The 20,096-nt window shown below is 40.1% G+C and overlaps 2 protein-coding genes across 3 annotated transcripts in view; one reads left to right on the plus strand and one right to left on the minus strand.

Moving 5' to 3' along the window:
• The window catches only part of nos1apa (nitric oxide synthase 1 (neuronal) adaptor protein a), a 112,364-nt gene extending 109,112 nt beyond the window's left edge, over positions 1 to 3,252 (minus strand). The window contains exons 1-2 of one of the 2 annotated variants that reach the window (XM_056259780.1): positions 2,709 to 3,250; positions 2,407 to 2,478 (exon numbers count right to left, since the gene is read on the minus strand). In XM_056259780.1, coding sequence (XP_056115755.1) covers positions 2,407 to 2,478; positions 2,709 to 2,813 — 177 coding nt within the window. In that variant the 5' untranslated portion in view covers positions 2,814 to 3,250. Of the gene's footprint in view, positions 1 to 2,406; positions 2,479 to 2,708 lie in introns of both variants that reach the window. The other variant, XM_056259781.1, reaches the window with a different exon arrangement.
• Positions 3,253 to 14,311: 11,059 nt separating this feature from the next.
• LOC130091839 (uncharacterized) lies at positions 14,312 to 15,670 on the plus strand. The gene is made up of 4 exons (XM_056259963.1): positions 14,312 to 15,059; positions 15,155 to 15,274; positions 15,398 to 15,560; positions 15,651 to 15,670. The coding sequence occupies exons 1-4, from the start codon at positions 14,733 to 14,735 to the stop codon at positions 15,668 to 15,670; spliced, it is 630 nt and encodes a 209-aa protein (XP_056115938.1). The 5' UTR covers positions 14,312 to 14,732.
• Positions 15,671 to 20,096: the final 4,426 nt, after the last annotated feature.

Below are 20,096 nucleotides of genomic sequence, written 5' to 3' on the forward strand. Positions count from 1 at the left end.
ACATTTGTTTACACTTTTATATCTATTATTTGGTGTTTAACATAAACATTTTTTGCACCAAATAAAGCATGACAACAGCCTATAAACACTTCAGACTCCAGCTCATTATACTGGGTAAACTGAATCTGGGTGTGGTGAAAATGACCAATGATTATAGGCTTCAAGCTTTTAATTCCCCAACGGACTCTAAATAACCTTTTCCTGCACAAAGAGCGTCTGAATATTTTTTTGTTATCATAACTATTGACCAAAATGTCTGAGGCACCTGATCTCACATCAATATTACAACATTATCTGATTTAAGTGATATCAATATATTCACCAGATCCCTTCAACCTAAGTTCCTTTCTTAGGGTGATGGCAATTAAGATCAAAGGCAGATTAAACGGAAATGATTTCCGACAGCCATTGAAATGTTCTCCTTTCCTTCATAGACACCGCATCATACGATCCTACAAAGTGAAATACCAGAGAACAGAAAGCACTGAAACATTTAACTACTTATGCACTACTCTCTTTACATTAAGCTTTCACATTGAAATGACCAATCTAAAGTTGCAAACTGCAATAATGCATTCTCTAGATGTTACATGACTCCTTGGATTAATGGAAATGTCCTATGTTGGAACAAATCATATGCCATGGTGTGCATTTTGTTAAAGTACACAATAGCAACAAACAGTGAGCAATAAACAATAGACAGTAACAAAACAGAGAAGCTGCTTGCCAAACTGCTTGCCAAATAAATTATGGTGAATGGGACTTACAATCAAACAAGTAGGATCTCTTTTGTCAGCATTATTGCATAGAATTTCTCCTCAAAATGCAATGTTTTGTATGCAAAATATTTATGCATGGTCTGATACAATATTCTGCAGTGCAACAACAAAATGCAGTAACTAAAATTTTTAAGTAATCAACAGTTAGCAAAATCCACCCTGTGAAGGAAAGGATTGTCTTAACTGCTCACATTTATAGAAAGGAGTGTTAACATTTATAAGAAATCAATTAGGAACATTTCTCAGAATCAGTGTTGTATAGGTTACTGTATGCAGTGTCATAGGGCAGTCTACTGCAAGCTCAAACAATGCTGTCACTGCTTGAACTTAAAACTAAACACTACAGGATGATTGGTTTTGTGCAACTTTTGTGTTCACACAATATTTTGCTGCTGTAAAAGCATGGTTGTCCCTTAGCCAGTAGACCATTGCAGGGGGTCCAGCACACTGAAAAGGTTAATAGGATCATTTGCACCTGGTGTCTGCTGCCATGCTGGAAACCAGGATGTTGCAAAAACAAACAAAAAATGCCTTACAATGGTTACATTCAAACCACCTCTTATCACACTTCCCTGAAATAAGTTTCACCGTAATAGCGAAAGCAGGGCCATGGAATGCAAAGTATACCAGGAAAAGGAAGTATGCTCAGGTAAAACCTCCCTGACAGCAATACAGTAGTGGATGTTTGAGAACCTGCCATTAATACAGCTAACTGACAACAACAGGCTGCCTTGAAGATCATACTTGGGGGTAGGGATTAAAAAGTTATTAATTCCATACTATTTTTACCTCTATTTTTGTAGGTGGTTGAAGAGAATATAACATTTTTAATATGGATTTTCATACTTAAGAGCATACTGTCATTAAGTTAATAAATAAATATAGTCAAATAAAGTAGATAAAAAGTTTGGGGTTTCAAATATGATGAGCTACAAACAATTTATAATACATTCATCCTCATCATATATTTTCTTAATAGTTGATGACGTTGCAGGCCATTTCGATTTGAATTGAACCTAGTAAAGTGAACTTACAGATATCACCTAGGCCTAACTGAGGAAGCAGTGAACACTGACCCTGCGATTCAGAACGTAGCTTGTAGACCCCATTAGTTACTACATGAAAATGTGAAGCTTTTAAATTGGGAAATTGGGTTTAAACACAATTACAATCAAATAAAGGAAGCCACTGCATTTTCATCGCCCGTGATTGGTGGGCGCCAAAACTGGCCCTTTAAGTGCTTTACTCAGAAGACCCCCACTTCAAAGAGCCCTTCTCTGTTTACACACATGAAAATACCAGAACACTGTGGTAGCCAAAGGCGACGTATTTTACAGGACTTGTGTATGTTTATCAAAGCAACTTTGACAGGGCTATCAATATCCCATCCTCTCATTTTGTAGGCAATTTGCTCATTGATCTGTCCTGCTTTTGTGTTTTGATTGTTGCTCGAGGCATGAAGACCACCCGTGCGGAACAGAGGATGAGTCATTTCGTCGTGGCGCTTTATTGGAATACCAAGAAGGCAGTTATATACATCTAAATCTAATGACTGACATTAGTAAACTTTGTAAGCTAACTCGACTTTAGGAAGCAGTAGAAGTAAACTGGAACCATAAAAACTCACCCTTATCCGCCTCATGGCCGCAACAATCTCCACACGGCTATTGGGTCGAGCCACATCCAGACTACCGATATACTGGAAATCAAAGCCAACGAGATTAAATATTTTAGATCTCCTGTCGACAAGTTGGGCTTAGTAAAACTAGATGTGGTATCAGAACTCACGGGCTCAATTAAATTGACAATGCGGAATGTAAACAAAGGCAAAATAACTTTAAATGTATCCTAGGACTGGAAACAGGATTTGCAACAGGATGTAAATAAAACATTCTGCTGAAAAACATCTCCGTGTCAAAAGAAACTCACCTTTGCTTCGAAATTAATCCCATGTTGGAATGCTTCCTCGTTATGTAAAGGAATCCGCAAATCGTGTCCATCATCGACTAAATTGTATTTTGTTTTGGCAGGCATGGTGACTGTTTTACGTCCTTCTCCAGAGTTGAAAAAACAAACAGCTCGAGGGGAGTCAGAACTTAGTCTAACTCTTGCGATCCATGCCTTTTTTTTATCCAGAGGTCACTCTTATTTCTCATGCGTGCTCGCTTTTGACAGAGCAACTTTTGTAGAAATCTTCTTCAATCCGACGTCGCCGAAGTGGCTTCCCAGTGTGTTCGTTTGACCAAAAATATGAATGATCCGCTCACTTGTTCCCATTCAAGCGGGCAGCCCTAAGCTTTAGCTGGTGTAGTAATGCCAAAATCCTGCTTCCTGGGCTTGTCCGTTTCCAACAACTTCACGCCAGAGCCATATCCGAGCCCACACATCCTTTTCGAAGAGATTGTTGCGAGGGCAGAGCGCCATTGGTTGAAAGGGGGAATTCCACCTGCTTTCATTGGAACACGGCTTCAGGTTTGGAGGAGGAGAAAAACACCTCGCTTAGCATTCAACACCCAACAATAGTGTTCAAAGGAGAGAGGAGCCTGGCCCCTAGTGGCAGAGTTCGGTATAGCTGAGAACTTGAAAATATACATAAACCCCCGGTTTCACAGACGAGGTTTAAGCCTAGTCTCAGACTAAAATGCATGTTTGAGATGTTTTAACTGAACGCAACTTGCACTGGCATATCCAATGTCACTGCCATTTGTCTCAAAATGCACACACTGTAAAAAAAATTCTAACCTCCCCAACTCAAAATTTTCTAGTGACTGCATGGTGGTCACATCTAAATTTTTCAATTGGCCCAAAGTGAAGTTCTGCAAATTTAATTGTATTACTTTGCAGAATTTCACTTGGGCCAATTAAATAAAAATTTAGATGTGACCGACCAGTTACTAGAATATTTTGAGTTGGGAGGTTAGAAATTTTTGCAGTGCACCATTAATGTTTTTTTTTTTCAAAAAAAAAAAAAAAAAATAATAATGTTTTTTTCTAAGGCCTGTTTATAAAAACGATTTAAATGTCATAGTTGAACTAAGCCCTAATCCTGGCTTAATCTAAGACCTGTCTGTGAAACCAGGCCAAGATATATCAACTAAGCAATATCACTAGCCTACGCTATTACTTTTTTGGCGTAACTGCTAAACCCGTTTTAAAGAGTTCAAACTTTAGTATTTCTTCAACTTCGACACTTTCCTACATTTCTTTTTTTTGTTATTGATAATCACTTAAAAAAGTTTTTACCTTTTTCCCATTTATTTTTATCTATACTTTTTTAATTACTTTTATGTATTTTCTTTGCATGCCCCAATACAATGAAAATCCATTATAAAATATACAATGTTTAAAACCATGCTGATCTAAACACAGTGAAATACACTTAAATGTTTATGAACATCAATTTTTTTTTTTAATTACACCAGTCCCACAAAATTAGAAGTCATTTTACAACAAAATATCTCACCCCAATAAAGTTTTCAAAAGTTAGTATAAACATAGCCTACTTGTTTACCACTTAAACAAGAGTCAAGATAATTAGATGCATGACATGTGCAGAAAACCAAGTAGAATCATTATCAAGGTAGCCTAATATTATACTTTTTTACTTAATTTCACACAAAAAAGTCAGCAAATATTTCATTTAGGATATACATATAAAATCCTTAGCCAGATCAAGTAGCCTAAGCCAAGGCCATTTAAGGATTAGGTCACTCAAAAATGAAAATTCGGTAATTAATTACTCACCCTCATGTCGTCCCAAACATGTAAGACTTTCGTTCATTTTCGAAACACAAATGAAGATATCTTTGATGAAATCCGAGAGATTTCTGTCCCTCCATAGACAGCTACCACTTTGATGCTTCAAATAGTTCATAAAGAGATCGTAAAACTATAAATTGAGTGGTTTAGTCCAGATTTTCTGAAGATACTCGAACGCTTTAAACCAGAGGTGGGCAAACGTCGGTTCTGGAGAGCCACAGTCCTGCAGAGTTTTGCTCCAACCCAAATCAAATGCACCTGAATGAACCTCATTGTTGTCGCACCGTTTACCACAACTGATGTATGAGTTGATGCATGTTTATGTGAATATTCAGAACATTTTGGACTAATCTGCTCAATTCATACGGTTTAGTTTTAAGATCTCTTTATGAACTTTTTGAAGTGTCAAAGTGTCAGTTGCAAAGCTGTCACTGGAGGGACAGAAAGCTCTCAGATGTCATCAAAAAGATCTTCATTGTGTTCCGAAGATGAACGAAAGGCTTATGGAAAGACATGAGGGTGAGTAATGACAGAATTTCCATTTTTGGTGAACTATCCCTTTAACAACAACAACAACAACAAATCATTATCAGTATGGCTACATTGTTTTCACCACACAGAAGGCCTTAAACACAATAGGCCTATATATAATACATCCATCTCCCTTTTGTGTACCTAATACCTATTACAAATATTTATTTAAATGTTATTTTTTTAAATTAATAAACGTATCTTTTCTGTTTATTCCTACATTGACTCTCCCACTACAAGTTCGTGTATTAACTGTGTGCAAATTGTGAGTATTTGAGTGGCTGAAATTCTGATCAACCTCATTAGCCTATAGTTCGTCTTAACCAATCAAACTGATATGGCAATCATTACCAGCACCTGTGTTCATTTGAACGCATAATTGGGAAAACTGAATAAAACATTTGAATCATTGAACAGAGACATTAGAGCACAGAATTCTCCACAGCCTTAAATATATTTAGTTTGAAGTAGAATTTTAAATACTTAGCAGTTTGATTTTGAGTCATTCCAATTTCATTTGGCCCATTAAAACATGCAGTAGCGGAGTCTTATGCTTCCCATACAAAGTCTCAGGTGGATTGGTAGCAGAAGTTGCCCTTCAGATGGTAACAATGCATTATGTGCCACATTGGCTCTGTCACCTCTGAACAGTGTTGGGGAAGTTACTTTTAAAAAGTAGTGTTTTCTCGTTACTCGTTACTTCTTAAAAAAAGTAATCCGTTACTTTACTTAGTTACCCCCTTTGGAAAGTAACTTTTTATGTTACTCGTTACTTTTACGTTACTTTTATGTTGCTTGACTTTGGGCAGAACCCAATATCTGTTCCTAAATGTGTAGGCCTACATAAAATTCTACCATGAACTCTACTTATTGAAAAACTAGAAAAAAAAAAAACTAAAAAAAGAGAGAGATTTTGAGATAGAAAAAATATATATATTTATTTAAATAACATTTGAAAAACCTGTATAAACTGAACACCAAAGCACAATATTAACTATTGAGCGGTGGTGACGCGTTCATGAAAAATGTCACAAAGAACCGGCAAAAGAATGATTATGAATATCGAATATCAAATATAGCAAGGAGACATTTCAATTGTTTATTAATAAACAAGTGTTTTCTTTGTCAGTCAGTGTCGGCTGCAAAGATAAAGTTGACGATGCTGACTCGCAATCTTCACAGTAGTGAACGCGCCAGAGAGAAATGCACATTTCATATAGATTACATAAGCAGAGAGTCTGTTTTCTCTCGTTTTGAATAGTTTTGTTTTAAAGTACACATTTCAAGCTTTCTATATATTTCTCAGATCTTTGAGGCAAGTAGCTTGCGCTAAGTTTCGGTTCATTTATGAGACGAGCTCAGTCCACGCGCCGGCACGGAGCTCCTGAGAAATCCTGATTATATTGCCTGCTATATTTACTGCTTATTTATTAAAGACAATTGGTTGATGAAACATTGATTAAAATTAAGATACAATTAATACAAAACGAAATTCACTTTAAAGAAAGGCTTTCTACAAAAACAAACTTAATGAAGTGGTCAAAATCATGTCTGCCCACTCCATTTGTCTCCCGATTGCGCATCTTATGCTCTTACTCATGCTTTTCACTTTTCATATAATCAACATTGATGAAATTAAAAAATAAATTATTTTATTTAAACATAAATATGAAACTAAATCGTTTTCTTTAATGACTAGGCTACAACACGCAGGTCTATACAGAGAAATTTAATATCGGAGCGGGATTTGAGCGAACGCCGTCTTACTGTAAGCATGTGGGGGTAGAGGTACGATTTTCGAGCAATCATCGAATATTATTTTGCTTGATATGCCAATCCTTAATATTTGGTGTTTTAAATGCCTGTTTGAGGTCTCTGTGAAAGATTTAAAGCAGTATTTTAGTGCCGCTTTCAGAGCGGTCAAGTCCGAAGAACTGTTACGTCCATATTGTTTCTTTCCTCATACACGAAAAATTCAATACAATTAATATTTTATGTTCTGTGGAGAGCCAACCCTTCTTCATCCGGTGGGAGTATTACTTTTGGTTTGCGCAGTGTAATTCACAGAATTGATTGCTCTGCTACCAGCCTCTGTCACGTACCATGTGGAGCTTGTGACTACTATTGCAAGCGCGCAGCTGAGGAGACACTGTTGCTGTCAATTCTGTCCATGGGAAAAGTAACGTTGTGCGGAATAGAAAAAGGAACTACGTTTCGTTACCAAATTCTCAGTAGTAACGCGTTACACTACTTTTTACCCGAAAAAGTAGTTACGTTACTGTAACGCGTTACTTTGTAACGCGTTACACACAACACTGCCTCTGAACACCGAACAACTGCAAACAGATGGGCAGACATGGCAAAAGAAACTGTAAATAATGTTAATGTTCCAACTTGGGTCCAAAAGCCATCAATTTTATGAAGCCCAAACCACTAACCTTGAAGAGTCTGGAAAGGTTGCTGTTGAAAAGTCTCCTCTTTGTTCAGAATACTGCAGTTCTGCTTTTATCAGTTTTTATTGTTATTGGACTGATTTTCTCATATTGTTTGTGGTAAAATAGAATGCATGTAGTCAAGTTACTAATTGGTTTTAAATTTATGTTCTTATATAAGCACAAGGGAGGTCAGAAAAGCTATTTCAATAGAATTAACACAATATTGAATGATATTTAACCAAATATGATTAGAGCGACACATCAATATTGTTGTAGTATCAGGGTTGTTCATTGATGCACTTACATAAGGTGATCATTTTGATGCTGTTATTTTATTAGTATGATTTTATGTTCTTTTATAATAATAATAATAATAATTCTTTCTTAATATGATGGTTCTCATCTGGTAATTATTGTGATTTGCTCAACTCTAGTTCACGACTTGCTTTCCTGAATCCTCAGCCAATATAAGCATTGCAGTTATCCAAAGCAGAGAGGAGAAACCTCTAAGGAACATTTTGTAGTGCTTTAGTTATTTTAAATTTTAAAATAATATTTTTTTCTATTTTTCTAAATGCATAGGCTATTATGCACATTACCATAATCCACAGAATGCTTCTAATGCTGCAGTAACATTTCAAACCTCTCAAACTTTAAATCTATTGTAGAGTTCAAAGTATAGGTTTCTTTCCTTTTAAAAAAAATATTTGATTGCTGAAGGCAACGGGGGAAAGATGGAAACCATGTTGCATTACAAAGTAACCGCTGGGGAGATGTGCATACAGAAACTGACTCATTTCCCGTACAGCATTATTTTTTATCTCTGTTTATTTAATAAAAGACTGACAATGAGGAGCACTAGGAAGTGACATTCCGGGCTGGCACCTTTTCTGTATCCCCAGTTGCATGGAAATACAAATATTTGTTTTTGTGAGGTAGTGCATGATGGAAGTTATTAAGTTGCTAGCAAATACAAGACTGTATTAAAATAAATAGAATAGATTAGAACAGAATACATTTCCTATTTCACCCTCTGGTGGGGCTGGGGGGATCCGGGACCCCCCATAAGGTATTAGGGACCCCCCATAAGAATTAAAAATAGACTTTGGGGGGTCCCTCAGATATCTTTATTTGAGTAAAAAATAATAATGAAAAATCTGATTAAATGCATGCAATGGATACGGTAAATTAATACGTGATATTACGCGAATACGTGAATTAATTATTTACTATAATTTATATTAAGTTTGTATATTGGCTAGTTGCCATGTCTCTTTAAAATGTGAACACCCCGCCCCACATGAATAATAATGAATAATAATGAATAATGAATAATAATAGTGAATAATAAACATCCACTCGCAGTCGGGAAGAGAATTGAGAAAGCTTCTTACTGACTTTTTTGAGTAATTTTCTCTATATATCTTTCTACTATATCTATCCACTCCATGTCGGGGCTTTTGTATTCCTTGCATAGCCTAAATTGGAAACATTTTAAGCTTAAGTTACAATTTTTTCCATTATTAATAGTCCTTGTTCTACGGGCACAGTACCTCATTGCAGTACACGAGATCCAGGGGGCGGTGTTGGATCCAGATCTAAGGGGTGGAGATGGGTAGGATTAGGGTTGGGATTAGGGATCAAGGGGCGGAGATGGGTAGGATTAGGGTTGGGATTAGGGATCAGGGGGCGGAGATGGGTAGGATTAGGGTTGGGATTAGGGATCAGGGGGCGGAGATGGGTAGGATTAGGGTTGGGATTAGGGATCAGGGGGCGGAGATGGGTAGGATTAGGGTTGGGATTAGGGGCCGGAGATGGGTAGGATTAGGGGTGGGGTTAGGGATCAGGGGGCAGAGATGGGTAGGTTTATTAGGTATATGTAAGGTGGGAGGAGTTGGATCCTCCCCTGGATTTCGTGTTCTGCAGTGAGGACCATCTCTCTACGGGAGTGCTAGAGATTTCGATGAAGATGAGTAACAGCTTTTTAGTAATTATAAAGGGAGCGCTCGTTGTGTGCTTTCTGGTATCCATTCAGAATTTGTATAAAACTTGTTTTTCATGCTGCTAGGAAATGGCAATGATTGACATTGATCGCCATATCATTGTTTGTTCCTGAATAAAGCAGCCTTTTTCGCTGAAATGGTTGAATAGTCTGCTGACTGACTTACTCACTCACAACAGTCCTCTGCCGCTACCTACTGGACGCAACTATGTAAAAATCGTATGTACTGAAATCGTTGAAAAATCCCCACCAACACACAGACTGTCAGCCTGTTTTGTCACAATTTATATGTTTAAAAACTAGTTTCATGTGTTTAATCAAGTCTTTTGGAACACACATTATTATCACAGCGTCACATCAATCATCCAGTTGTTTTTAGGGAAAATACTACATTTGTAAATAAAGCTAGAATCATTCTGTTGGAAGTAGCCTACACTACTGATCAAAAGTATCTTCTGCTCACCAAGCCTACATTGATTTGATCCAAAATATACTAAAAACAGTATAATTATGAAATATTATTACAATTTAAAATAATAATACAATAAAATGTAATTTATTTCTGTGATTAAAGCTGAATTTTCACCATCATTGCTCCAGTCTTCATCACATGATCCTTCAGAAATCATTCTAATATGATGATTTGATGCTCAACAAACATTTATGATTATTATCAATGTTGAAAACATTTTGTTTTGACTTTGAGGAATAGAAAGTTCGAAAGAACTGAATTTATCTGAAATAGAAATAGAAACTTTTTGTAGCATTATCAAAAGCTTAGTTAGGAAGAATTTATAAAAAAAATGTTGGGAAAGAAATGAATACTTTTATTCAGTAAGGTTGCATTAAACTGATCAAAAGTGACAGTAAAGACATTTATAATTTAACAAAAGATTCTATTTCAAATAAATGCTGTTCTTTTGAATTTTCTATTCATCAAACAATCCTGAAAAATAAAAATGTATGACGGTTTCCACTGAAATATGAACTGTTTCCAACATTGATAATAATCATAAATGTTTGTTGATAATCAAATCATATTAGAATGATTTCTGAAGGATCATGTGACACTGAAGACTGGAGTAATGATGCTGAAAAACTTTTGAGAATCTCCTGGACATGCCGATGTTAAACTTATGAACTATTCCAAAGACTGTATCCTGTTTGCCCAGTTGTCCGGCACCCTTTGAGTAAAGCTCCCATAATCTCATCTCTACAGTCATTACAGCCTGAACGTATTTTTCCATCCTTTTGCTACTGTTTAAGTAATAAAAAAGTTTTGAAGATAGATATCCTTTTGAAGTTACTGACTGCTCCTTTATCACTGCTTTCTGAGACATTATGAAATAATTATTCCTGTGCCACTGTTGAATCTGACAGTGATACCCATCCAGTGAGTCTGGAAGCCATCTGATTATTTTCTACATGTTTTTGAGACATTTCTTTAGTTTAAAGGTCCCCTGACATGAAATTTTCACTTTCTGTTTTTTTTTTAACATTAATATTAGTCCCACTAGCCTGTACTTGGTCCCCTCGTGTCTAGAAATTCCAGTATTCGTCTATTCCAGATAGTTTTGGCTATCTTTCTCTGCCTGTGAGAAAATGAGATCTCGGACGAGCTGATCTTGAATCTCCACTATATGACGTCATATAGGGGAAAGGTTACCTCCCCTTCTCTGCTTTGCCCGCCCAGAGAATTTGGCTCGCCCATGAGAAAACGAGCTAGGAACAGGAAGTACGAACGCGCCTGCGCGATTTTAGTTTTTCCTAAAGAAATAGCTTTGAGATTTGAGTTTTTCCTCGAGAGATATCATGGCTTGCAAACGAGCGAAGCATGGCAGTTGATCAGTGTTAGGATGTACAAATGAACACAAAAGTATTTTTTAGTTTCTTCATCCGAGCCTCTGAAGAAACAATGGGTTAATTTGATTTTCTCTGGAAATGCGCCGACAAGTTGTGTATGGTCCAAACATTTCACCGACGACTGTTTCCTCAACTCGATGAACGTCTGAAAATAAATCGATCGAGCTACCAAGCAACAAGATGTGTAGCCTAATTGTTCAAGTTCAGACGGGTAAGTTAATCTTTCTCTCAAAATCGTTCAATACTGTTTATGCATCAGTAAGTCAAGCCAGTGACTAAAATACTTCACATCGTTTCTTTTAGTAGGATGAAAATAATCTTATTTAAATTCTGAATAAATTATACAGAAAGTGATCAAAGAACAATCTTTCCACACACAGCGCGAGTTTATCTGGACAACTCGTTATGAAATCAAGGACGCACGTTACACTGCTCAACAAAGCTCTTACTGTATTAGGTATTTACATCATTGTGTTTGCATTGGGGAAAGCATTAGAGAGAGAGCAGAAACTGAGTTGCAATGATAAGATCTTCATTCTCGCGATCAACAGACTATCATCTGTTTGCTCAATGCTCATCACGGCAACATTTTATGTGATGGGAATAGATCTAAATACTTAAAAAACTTCTCACGATTCGTTAATCTCGATAGCTGTAATAGTAAAAACGTATAATAGCGGTAGTAAAAGTATTCGAGAAAGTTTCGCATGTAATACATAACTATTTCATATGCAAGCATGTCAGCCAATCACAGCAGTGGCTGGCTACACTGAATCCCACAGCAGACACGCCCCTTCAAACAGAGCGTTCAAATCAGAGGCTAAAATCAGGCTAGGAAAATTACCTTTTATTTCTAAATTATGTCTATTTTTGATACTAACATTATAAGGGCAACCCAGGAAACATTATAAAATAATAAAATAACCCCATGTCAGGGGACCTTTAAGTAATTTAAAAGAAGAATAGTAGTTTATCTCTCTTTGTTCTATAACATTGGACTGAAAATATGTATATATATATATATATATATATATATATTATTCTTTATCAACAGTTTTTAATAAATAGTATATGTTTATGCATATTATGACAAATATATTTTATATTTTTTATAAATTGTATTTTGCGAGACTAACCAACTAAACAACCCCCCGCCCCCCAAAAATGTTTTATGGCGATTTTTTTTTTTTTTATGGTGGGGACCCCCCATAAGACTCAGTTCGAGCACTGGTTGTGCTAATTAATGAGCACAGATTACTGCAAGGATTAAAAAAATAAAATCACTGGCAGCATCCGAGATCACATAGGCCTACTATTTATTAAATTTACTGTATTTTCAATGGCATCCGCTGTAAAAAGCAGTATAAAGCTCCTATAGATCACTTATAATTTTCCACAGCTCATTTTTTTTTTGTCAACTGAATTTTTCTGAAAATTATTTTTCACCGAAGAGATGTATGTCTGTCTATCCCTCTCAGCCTCGCTTTCATTCCCTTTAAAGATGGCGCTGCTGTGAATGTAAATTGGAGAAAGCGTAACTACTAATTGGGCACAAGTGCCTTGACAACCAATCACATTAAAGCCTTGACATCATTGAATTTTGTTCAGAGTTGTGCTAGAGTCATTCACTGTTTACCATATGCTGTGTCCTGATTCAGAGGCTTCATCCTTTGAAGGACTGAGGGCTGTTAAATGGGACGGTCTAGCCTATGGAGGACTGTTCTTGTCTCCTAGCAACTGTGACAGCTGCCGAGGCACTGGACCTCAACTGCATAAAAACAAAACGGTTCACAAACTGTCTAAATATGTTCACCTTGGTCCATTTAGATACATAATAAATATATCAACTCAGGGCTCCAGACTGCCACCATATGGTCGCATTTTGCGACCAAAATTTGAGTGTGTGCGACTGAATTTTACATCCAGTCGCACATGTGCGACCAGCAAATTTGTGCTTTTTTTTTTTTACAAGTTAAACGTGGAAGTTGCGCGTTAATGAATCCGGAATGTGATGAGTGTGAGAAGAATAGGGAATGGCCACTGTAACTGGCTAATGCGTGGAGGGGGAGGGTCTATAATCGACCGCGCGGCGCGCGTAAACATCTGTGGGAGACAGACAAAATATCACAACCTTCTATGCGCACCTTCGCACCAACTCTTCCGACCTGCGGCTAGTGTGCCAGAGTCAGTGCCACAGTCTGATGATGTGTCCGAGGTTTGTGTTGCGAAAAAGTCCCGAACCCACCATTTTCGGGAAGAGTGGGTTCGAGATTTTAGCTGGCTGAGGTACTGTAAGGAGACGAACTCCATGAACTGCGAGTACTGCAGTCGCTACCCCCAAAATGCGGGAGAAACGAAGTTTGTCGACAGTGCAGGCACTTCGCAGTTTAAACGCAATGCTTTAGTTAAACATAGTCTCAGCCTTAAGCACAGAGTATGCCGTGATATGTTCATAAATCAAAAAGCAACGCCACTGCCGGTTGCTTTTAGAAGACAAGAGGCTGTAAATCAGAGCGCAGATGAGGCAGAGATGATGTTGAAATTTAACACGGCCTACTTCGTTGCTAAGGAGGAACTACCCTTCACCAAATTCAAAAGCCAGCTCGACCTTCAAAGGAAGAATGGCTTAAAAATTAACGAAACATACAACAACGATACAGTATGCGCACAATTTGTTGGAGTAATTGCGGATACTCTGAAGGGGAAGACTTACACAATGATCAAAGATGCTCCGTATATATCAATTATGATCGATGGGGACACCGACGTTTCAACAAAGGAATGCGAAATCATATACGCAAGGATCCTAAACGAAGGGAAACCAAGGAATATTTTGATTGGCCACATCGAAGTGAAACATGCTCAAGGTATGTTTTATATATTATATATTTAAATTATGTTTAGACCCATTACTAAATTCTTTAGCTGTCTTTACTGTGAATATGTATCAGTTTAAATAATTACTCAAGGTGCCATAATGATTAAGCTGTGATGTGTGATGATGACAGGGGGGGAAAACTTTAGTGAATACAAGACATAATTGTACACCATAGTCATAACGTGCTTGCATTTTAAGGTGTATATGACGCCACTAAAGAGGCATTTCAGCATCTAGGAACAGAAGCAGTGTGGTTAGAAAAGACAGTTGCCATGGGAGCTGATGGTGCAGCAGTCAATCTCGGGCATAAAGGAGGGGTAATAGCCCTCCTCCAAGCTGAGGCAGGGGGTTTTATTGTCCCATTTCATTGCATGCCACATAGGTAGGTTACATGTGAACCTTCAGAATAAAGATAAGGTAGTAGCCTAAATAATGCATGTTTAATTTTAAGTTGAATTCTTTGTAATTGTAGACTGGAGCTGGCAATGCTATCTGTGCAAAGGAAAATTCCAATGGTGGATCATGTCTACAATTTCCTCAACATGGTTTGGAAGACATACCACTTTAGCAGCAAATCTATGAGAGAACTACGAGCACTTGGAGAGGAGTTGGGTGTGCGTGTCAATGTACCAGGTACTGTCAGTGGGACACGCTGGCTTCCACATGTGAACCGGGCCCTGCAAACCTTGCTGAAACCTGGAGGAAAGGATAGACATCTGCAGAACCATGGCCAGTTCACAGCAGTTTATTACCACATGGAACATTTGACTGCATCATCCACCAATGCTGATATTGCTGGAAGATCAAGGAAGGTCTGTATTTAATTTCAAAATGATTTCATATTTGGGAGGCATTCAAAATAACTGATATAGGTGGTTAGTGGTTATTAATTGGTTATGTCTTGCAGGTCAAGAAGATGATGGAAGATGGAAGCTTTGTGGGTTTCTGTCACTTCTTGGCTGACTTGTTTGAGGCCATAAGCAAATTCAGCCTTCTTCTCCAAAGAAATGATATTATTTTGCCTCAGGTAATGTTGACATGTTAAGAAGAATAGTTTAAACTTATTAAAACAATGTTAAAAAATATTTTTTTATCAAGGAATATGTAGCGTTTACCTTTTATGTGTTTTTACAACTTAAATGTTTTACAGGCTGTGAATGGAATTGAGAATCTCCTTGCAACTATTGAGGCCATGTCAGTGAGATGCAAGCCGGGTGGTAGGCTGGCAGAATTACTGGCAGACCTTCAGGCCCAGAGAAGACAACAAGAGGTTGAGGGGGAGACACACCTTTTGTACAAGTATCAGGTGAGCAGTATTTTTTTAATTACGTTTGAAGTTGATTTATTTTATATTTATTCATCTTTTATTCTTGTCTAAAATGTTGAATGTTGTGTGAACTCAGGGGATCATCATCAAATGTGAAGCTGCTGGGCTGGGAAAGGAAGGACTCTCCGTGGCAAGCACACCTAAGCTGCAACAAGCAGTGAGAGCAACCATCGACTGCACTTTGCTTCATTTGAAGCAAAGATTCAGCAGTCTGCTTTGTAAGTGAAAGCACAGAATTATATATTTTAAAAGAAAAATATGTGAAAATAAGATAAACTATCATTATAACACATTCAACTTTCTCTTTCTCTCAACTGCGTCTTTCTATTCCTTGATAGATGAAGAGTCTACATCAGCATCAACAAAGGCAGTGAAGTCATTCAAGATATTCAGTCATGATTCCTGGCCAGAGCAACGAGAGCTGACAGACTATGGTGCAGAGGAGCTGGACTTCCTGCTAGACCACTTCAACTCTGTCTTAACAAGGTTAGTGACTCTTTTTAAATTATCAAAGTTATAAAAAGTATAACACAGAGCAACATTTCAAACATCTACTTTGATCCTTAACCTAGATTGTTTGGTCAGTTTTTCCTTTCACTCTTTTCAGAAATGGCTGTGATTCCAATCTGGCTAGAGAGGAGTATCAATCCATGAAGACATTCATCTTTAGGAACTACATGGGCAAGTCTTACCATGCCTTATGGGAGATGATGGTAACAAAGTTGCCATTCTGCTCTGATTACAAGGTACCCCATTTTGATCACATCCTTGTTCATTTAATTGGTAATTATTACTTTTTGATTAAATAAAACCTACACTAATGATCCAATCTTTGTAGAACATCCTATATCTTGTGCACATCATGCTGGTCCTCCCAGTCTCCTCTTCTGTATGTGAAAGGGGATTTTCTGCTCAGAAGAGGATTAAATCTGATGTAAGGGGGTCCCTGCATGTAGACACTGTGGAGGACTTGATTCGAATTAGCATGGAGGGACCTAGTTTACAAGAGTTTGATGCCAAGGAAGCTGTACAAACAAGGATCAGTCAGGGTAAAAGGTCTAGGAGGCCAAATTACAAGGGCTGGCCTTCTGAGCCTCCTAGTGGACCACAGGAGGATCTTCTCTAAGGGGGAGTGAGTAAAGGCAGGCACACGTTGTTTTGGCCTACTTGTTCTAGTGGAATGTTATTGGCCAGTGCCCCTAATGTTTACATACGTCAAGTATCGTTTGTAACTTGTTACTAGGCACTTTTTCTGAATGTATCTATGGTATATATATATATATTTGTACTGCCATGACAGCAATGGTGCTGTCGGTTTACCTTGTTGTTGCATCTATAAAAGTGCACAATAAAATGTGAATTTGAAACAGCACATTGTCATTTCTGCATCTAATATCAAAGTATTTATTAATAACACAGTGGAAATTAGTAGAAATGTGAATATTTTGGTTAGCATGTTGATTTACGGTGTGTGCCCCTACATTTTCTGGTTGTGCCCCTAAAATTTTCAGTTGGGGGCCACTGTGCTCCTAGTGAAAAAACTTAGTCTGGAGCCCTGCAACTATATAAAATCTCATCTTGGTAAGATCAACATTTGAACTGCTTTAAAGTTTTATTTTTTTATTTTTGTTTTTGTTTTTTTTTATACATTTATATCAGATATTTGAGTAAGTTGAAACCCAATACTTAGGTTTAAAAGTGTAATTTGGCAATTTCTCAAAAAAATCCTGTCGTCTCTGGTGCGCAATGAATTCTGGGGTAGAATGCGAAAGATCCGTTGGATTCTTTGAAGGATGCAATTGGAGGCCGCATTTGAAGGAGCCTTCGAGTTAGTACAGCCTTCGTCGCGTAGCGTTGACGCAATCGACCTTTGAATGCGGTCTTCGAAGGAATTGACAGTCTCTGAATTGACCTATGGCTAAGCCACGCCCCCAAACGCGATGAGCCAATCACAGTGCGCATAGCCAACCCAATACACTCGGACATTCTCTGCTTCCACGTCCATTGAATTGCATTGCAGTTAGTCAGTTCTCTTACGAAAGGGTTCTCTCGTATTGCGTAAGTTTAGCTTACGCTACGGGAAAGATTCATCTTCTCGAGATATTGAAGCCAAAAAATTATCCTTAATTTTGTATATGTTGTCAACGCAGTGCAGCAGCTAGCAGACCTAGAGCGAGCATCCTAGCGCGCTCATAGGCTGCCCTGCGGGAACTGCACAGCCTACCAGTGAGCCCGACGTGACGTCACGTCCGCCGCGTCCTAGCCCGCCAGAATGGGCGTGGCTTAGCGTATATAAGCGGGGCTCGAGGCTGAGGCTATATAAGCGGCTCCCTCGAGCTTCGCCGACGCCCTCCCCGCCTCTTCTCACCGACGCGCAGCCGCCAGCTACGGCCCGCCCTGCCGTCGAGTCTGAGGATGACGCGGATTGACCCGCCGCAGGAGATAGCTGTTCCATCCTAGCTTCGGATAGCGAGGAGTGGTCGAGCTCTCAACGCTCCGCCTCCTCTTCTATTCAGGAGTCTGGGAGAACACGCGCTGGAGCGGAAGCCGAACTGATGCGCCTCCTTTCGCAGGCCGTCGACCGTCTCGGGCTCGAGTGGTCACCGCCTCAGAAGCCCGCCCCCAACAGGCTTGATGGCTGCTTTCTTCAGAGTCGCCGCCGTCAAGCGCCCGCTTCCAGGCCCGCGCCCTTCCTCCCTGAGTTGCACTCGGAACTGGCTAAATCGTGGAATGCCCCTTTCTCCGCGAGGCTTCATTCCTCTGTCTCTGCGTCGCTCTCCCAAGTGGACGGCGCCGCCGAGAAGGGATACAGCTCTATTCCGAAGGTCGAGGAAGCTGTCGCAGCGCACCTTTGCCCGCCCTCCGCGAGATGGCGCTCAAAGTCTGCTCTACCATCTAAAGCCTGCAGGACCACATCTGCCCTTGTCGGTCGCGCTTACGACGCCGCCGGACAAGCAGCTTCCGCCCTGCACTCAATGGCTGTTCTGCAAATTCTCCAAGCCGATCTCCTCCGTGAGTGGGATGAGAAAGGCCGGGACCCAGCTGCCGTTACGGACCTGAGGAGCGCGACGGATCTCTCCCTTCGCGCTACTAAGTCTGCGGCCCAGGCCCTTGGGAGATGCACCTTTGGCTGACGCTGGCTGACATGAGAGAGTCTGAGCGATCCAATTTCCTCGACGCCCCCTCTCACCCTCCGGTCTCTTCGGCCCAGCAGTGAATGGAATCGTCGACCGCTTTTCTGAGGTACAGAAAACGTCGCAAGCCATGAACCTGTTCCTGCCGCGTCGCGCTATCTCCGCTGCAGGTCGCTCACGTGACCAGCCGCCTGCACGAGCCGCCACGCAGCGCCAGCTCAGCCCAGACAGAACAGCCAGTCTTCGCAGCGACAGGGCGGCCGCCCTAGATCGCGCTCAGCTAGCCGCAGCAGGCCGCACCCCCCACGAGGGCCTCGGCCGAAGATCGCGTTGAAACCTGAGCACGCGAAGCCCTCCTAGCACCATCAGGAGGAAAAAGACGGTTGTGTCTCGCCGCGGCCGGACCACCGTCAAAACTTCTAGCCCTGTCAGTCCCCTCATCTCAGGCTACTGGAGTGGATCATTTAGCAGTCAACGAGTCGGTTACACAACCCGCTCGCCTGCACACAAACGCCGTTTTTACGGCAACCCAGAGAAATCTCATAAAGAGCAAGTTATCTGGTTATCCGGCTCATGCCGAAGGTGTTTTATGTGTAGTAAAAGTGCCCACAACCCAGTGTTCACCCCTACATGTAAACACAACACTTCCTGTGTCCCACATAGAGCCCACTCTCATGAAGCAGGCAAATGCTGCTCGAGTGTTGCCCATAGCAGATGTGCCCACGTGCACACATCTTCTATCTGCCCGCTCTGTCACACGGCCAAGCCGCACGCGCACTACAGTGCGCAGTCCCACGTGAGCCACAATATAAACGTAAGTCTCGTGCCCGGTCACAAGCGCTCACGCTTACTGACACGCGCTTCACCAGTGCTGTTAAACACACGCCACAAAGCGCAAGCTCATGCTGGTCAATCTATGGTTGTAAGTCACGCGTCCACCCGCGCTTACAAGCCTGCACGCCTCTCAAGGCGCCGCTCGCGCATTACAATGCGATCACAAAGCTCCACCATTCACAGTAATCGGGAAGCTGCATATAAAACAGCCTGTCACTGTTTTCAGCGAGCCGCCCCATATAAGCACACAGAGCGCGCGCACTGCGGCCGCTCCTCCGGTTCAGTCTCTCGAGCCCGCACATCGCGGCGACCAGAGCCCGGAGTCCATTCTACCCTTAGCTGCACATATAAAAGCATGGGAAAACATCCCAGGGGTATCGAAGTGGGTGCTAAGCACTATAAAGCAGGGTTATGCGTTACAGTTCGCTCGCCGTCCCCCTCGATTTCGAGCGTGGACCGCGACGACAGTGAAAGCAGAAGTAGCACACCTACTTCGCTCAGAAATAACAAAACTGCTGTGCAAAGGGGCCATAGAACCGGTACCGCCTTCTCTG

Source organism: Rhinichthys klamathensis, unplaced genomic scaffold (assembly GCF_029890125.1).
Source record: "Rhinichthys klamathensis goyatoka isolate OS25496 unplaced genomic scaffold, OSU_Roscu_1.1 h1tg000007l_1, whole genome shotgun sequence".
Taxonomy (NCBI): domain Eukaryota; kingdom Metazoa; phylum Chordata; class Actinopteri; order Cypriniformes; family Leuciscidae; genus Rhinichthys; species Rhinichthys klamathensis.

Coding starts and splice junctions, on each gene's coding strand:
- LOC130091839 (XM_056259963.1), top strand. CDS start 14,733: ATGCTATCTGTGCAAAGGAAAATTCCAATGGTGGATCATGTCTACAAT. Junction 15,060..15,154: donor TTGCTGGAAGATCAAGGAAG/GTCTGTATTTAA, acceptor TATGTCTTGCAG/GTCAAGAAGATGATGGAAGA. Junction 15,561..15,650: donor GTACAAGTATCAGGTGAGCA/GTATTTTTTTAA, acceptor GTGTGAACTCAG/GGGATCATCATCAAATGTGA.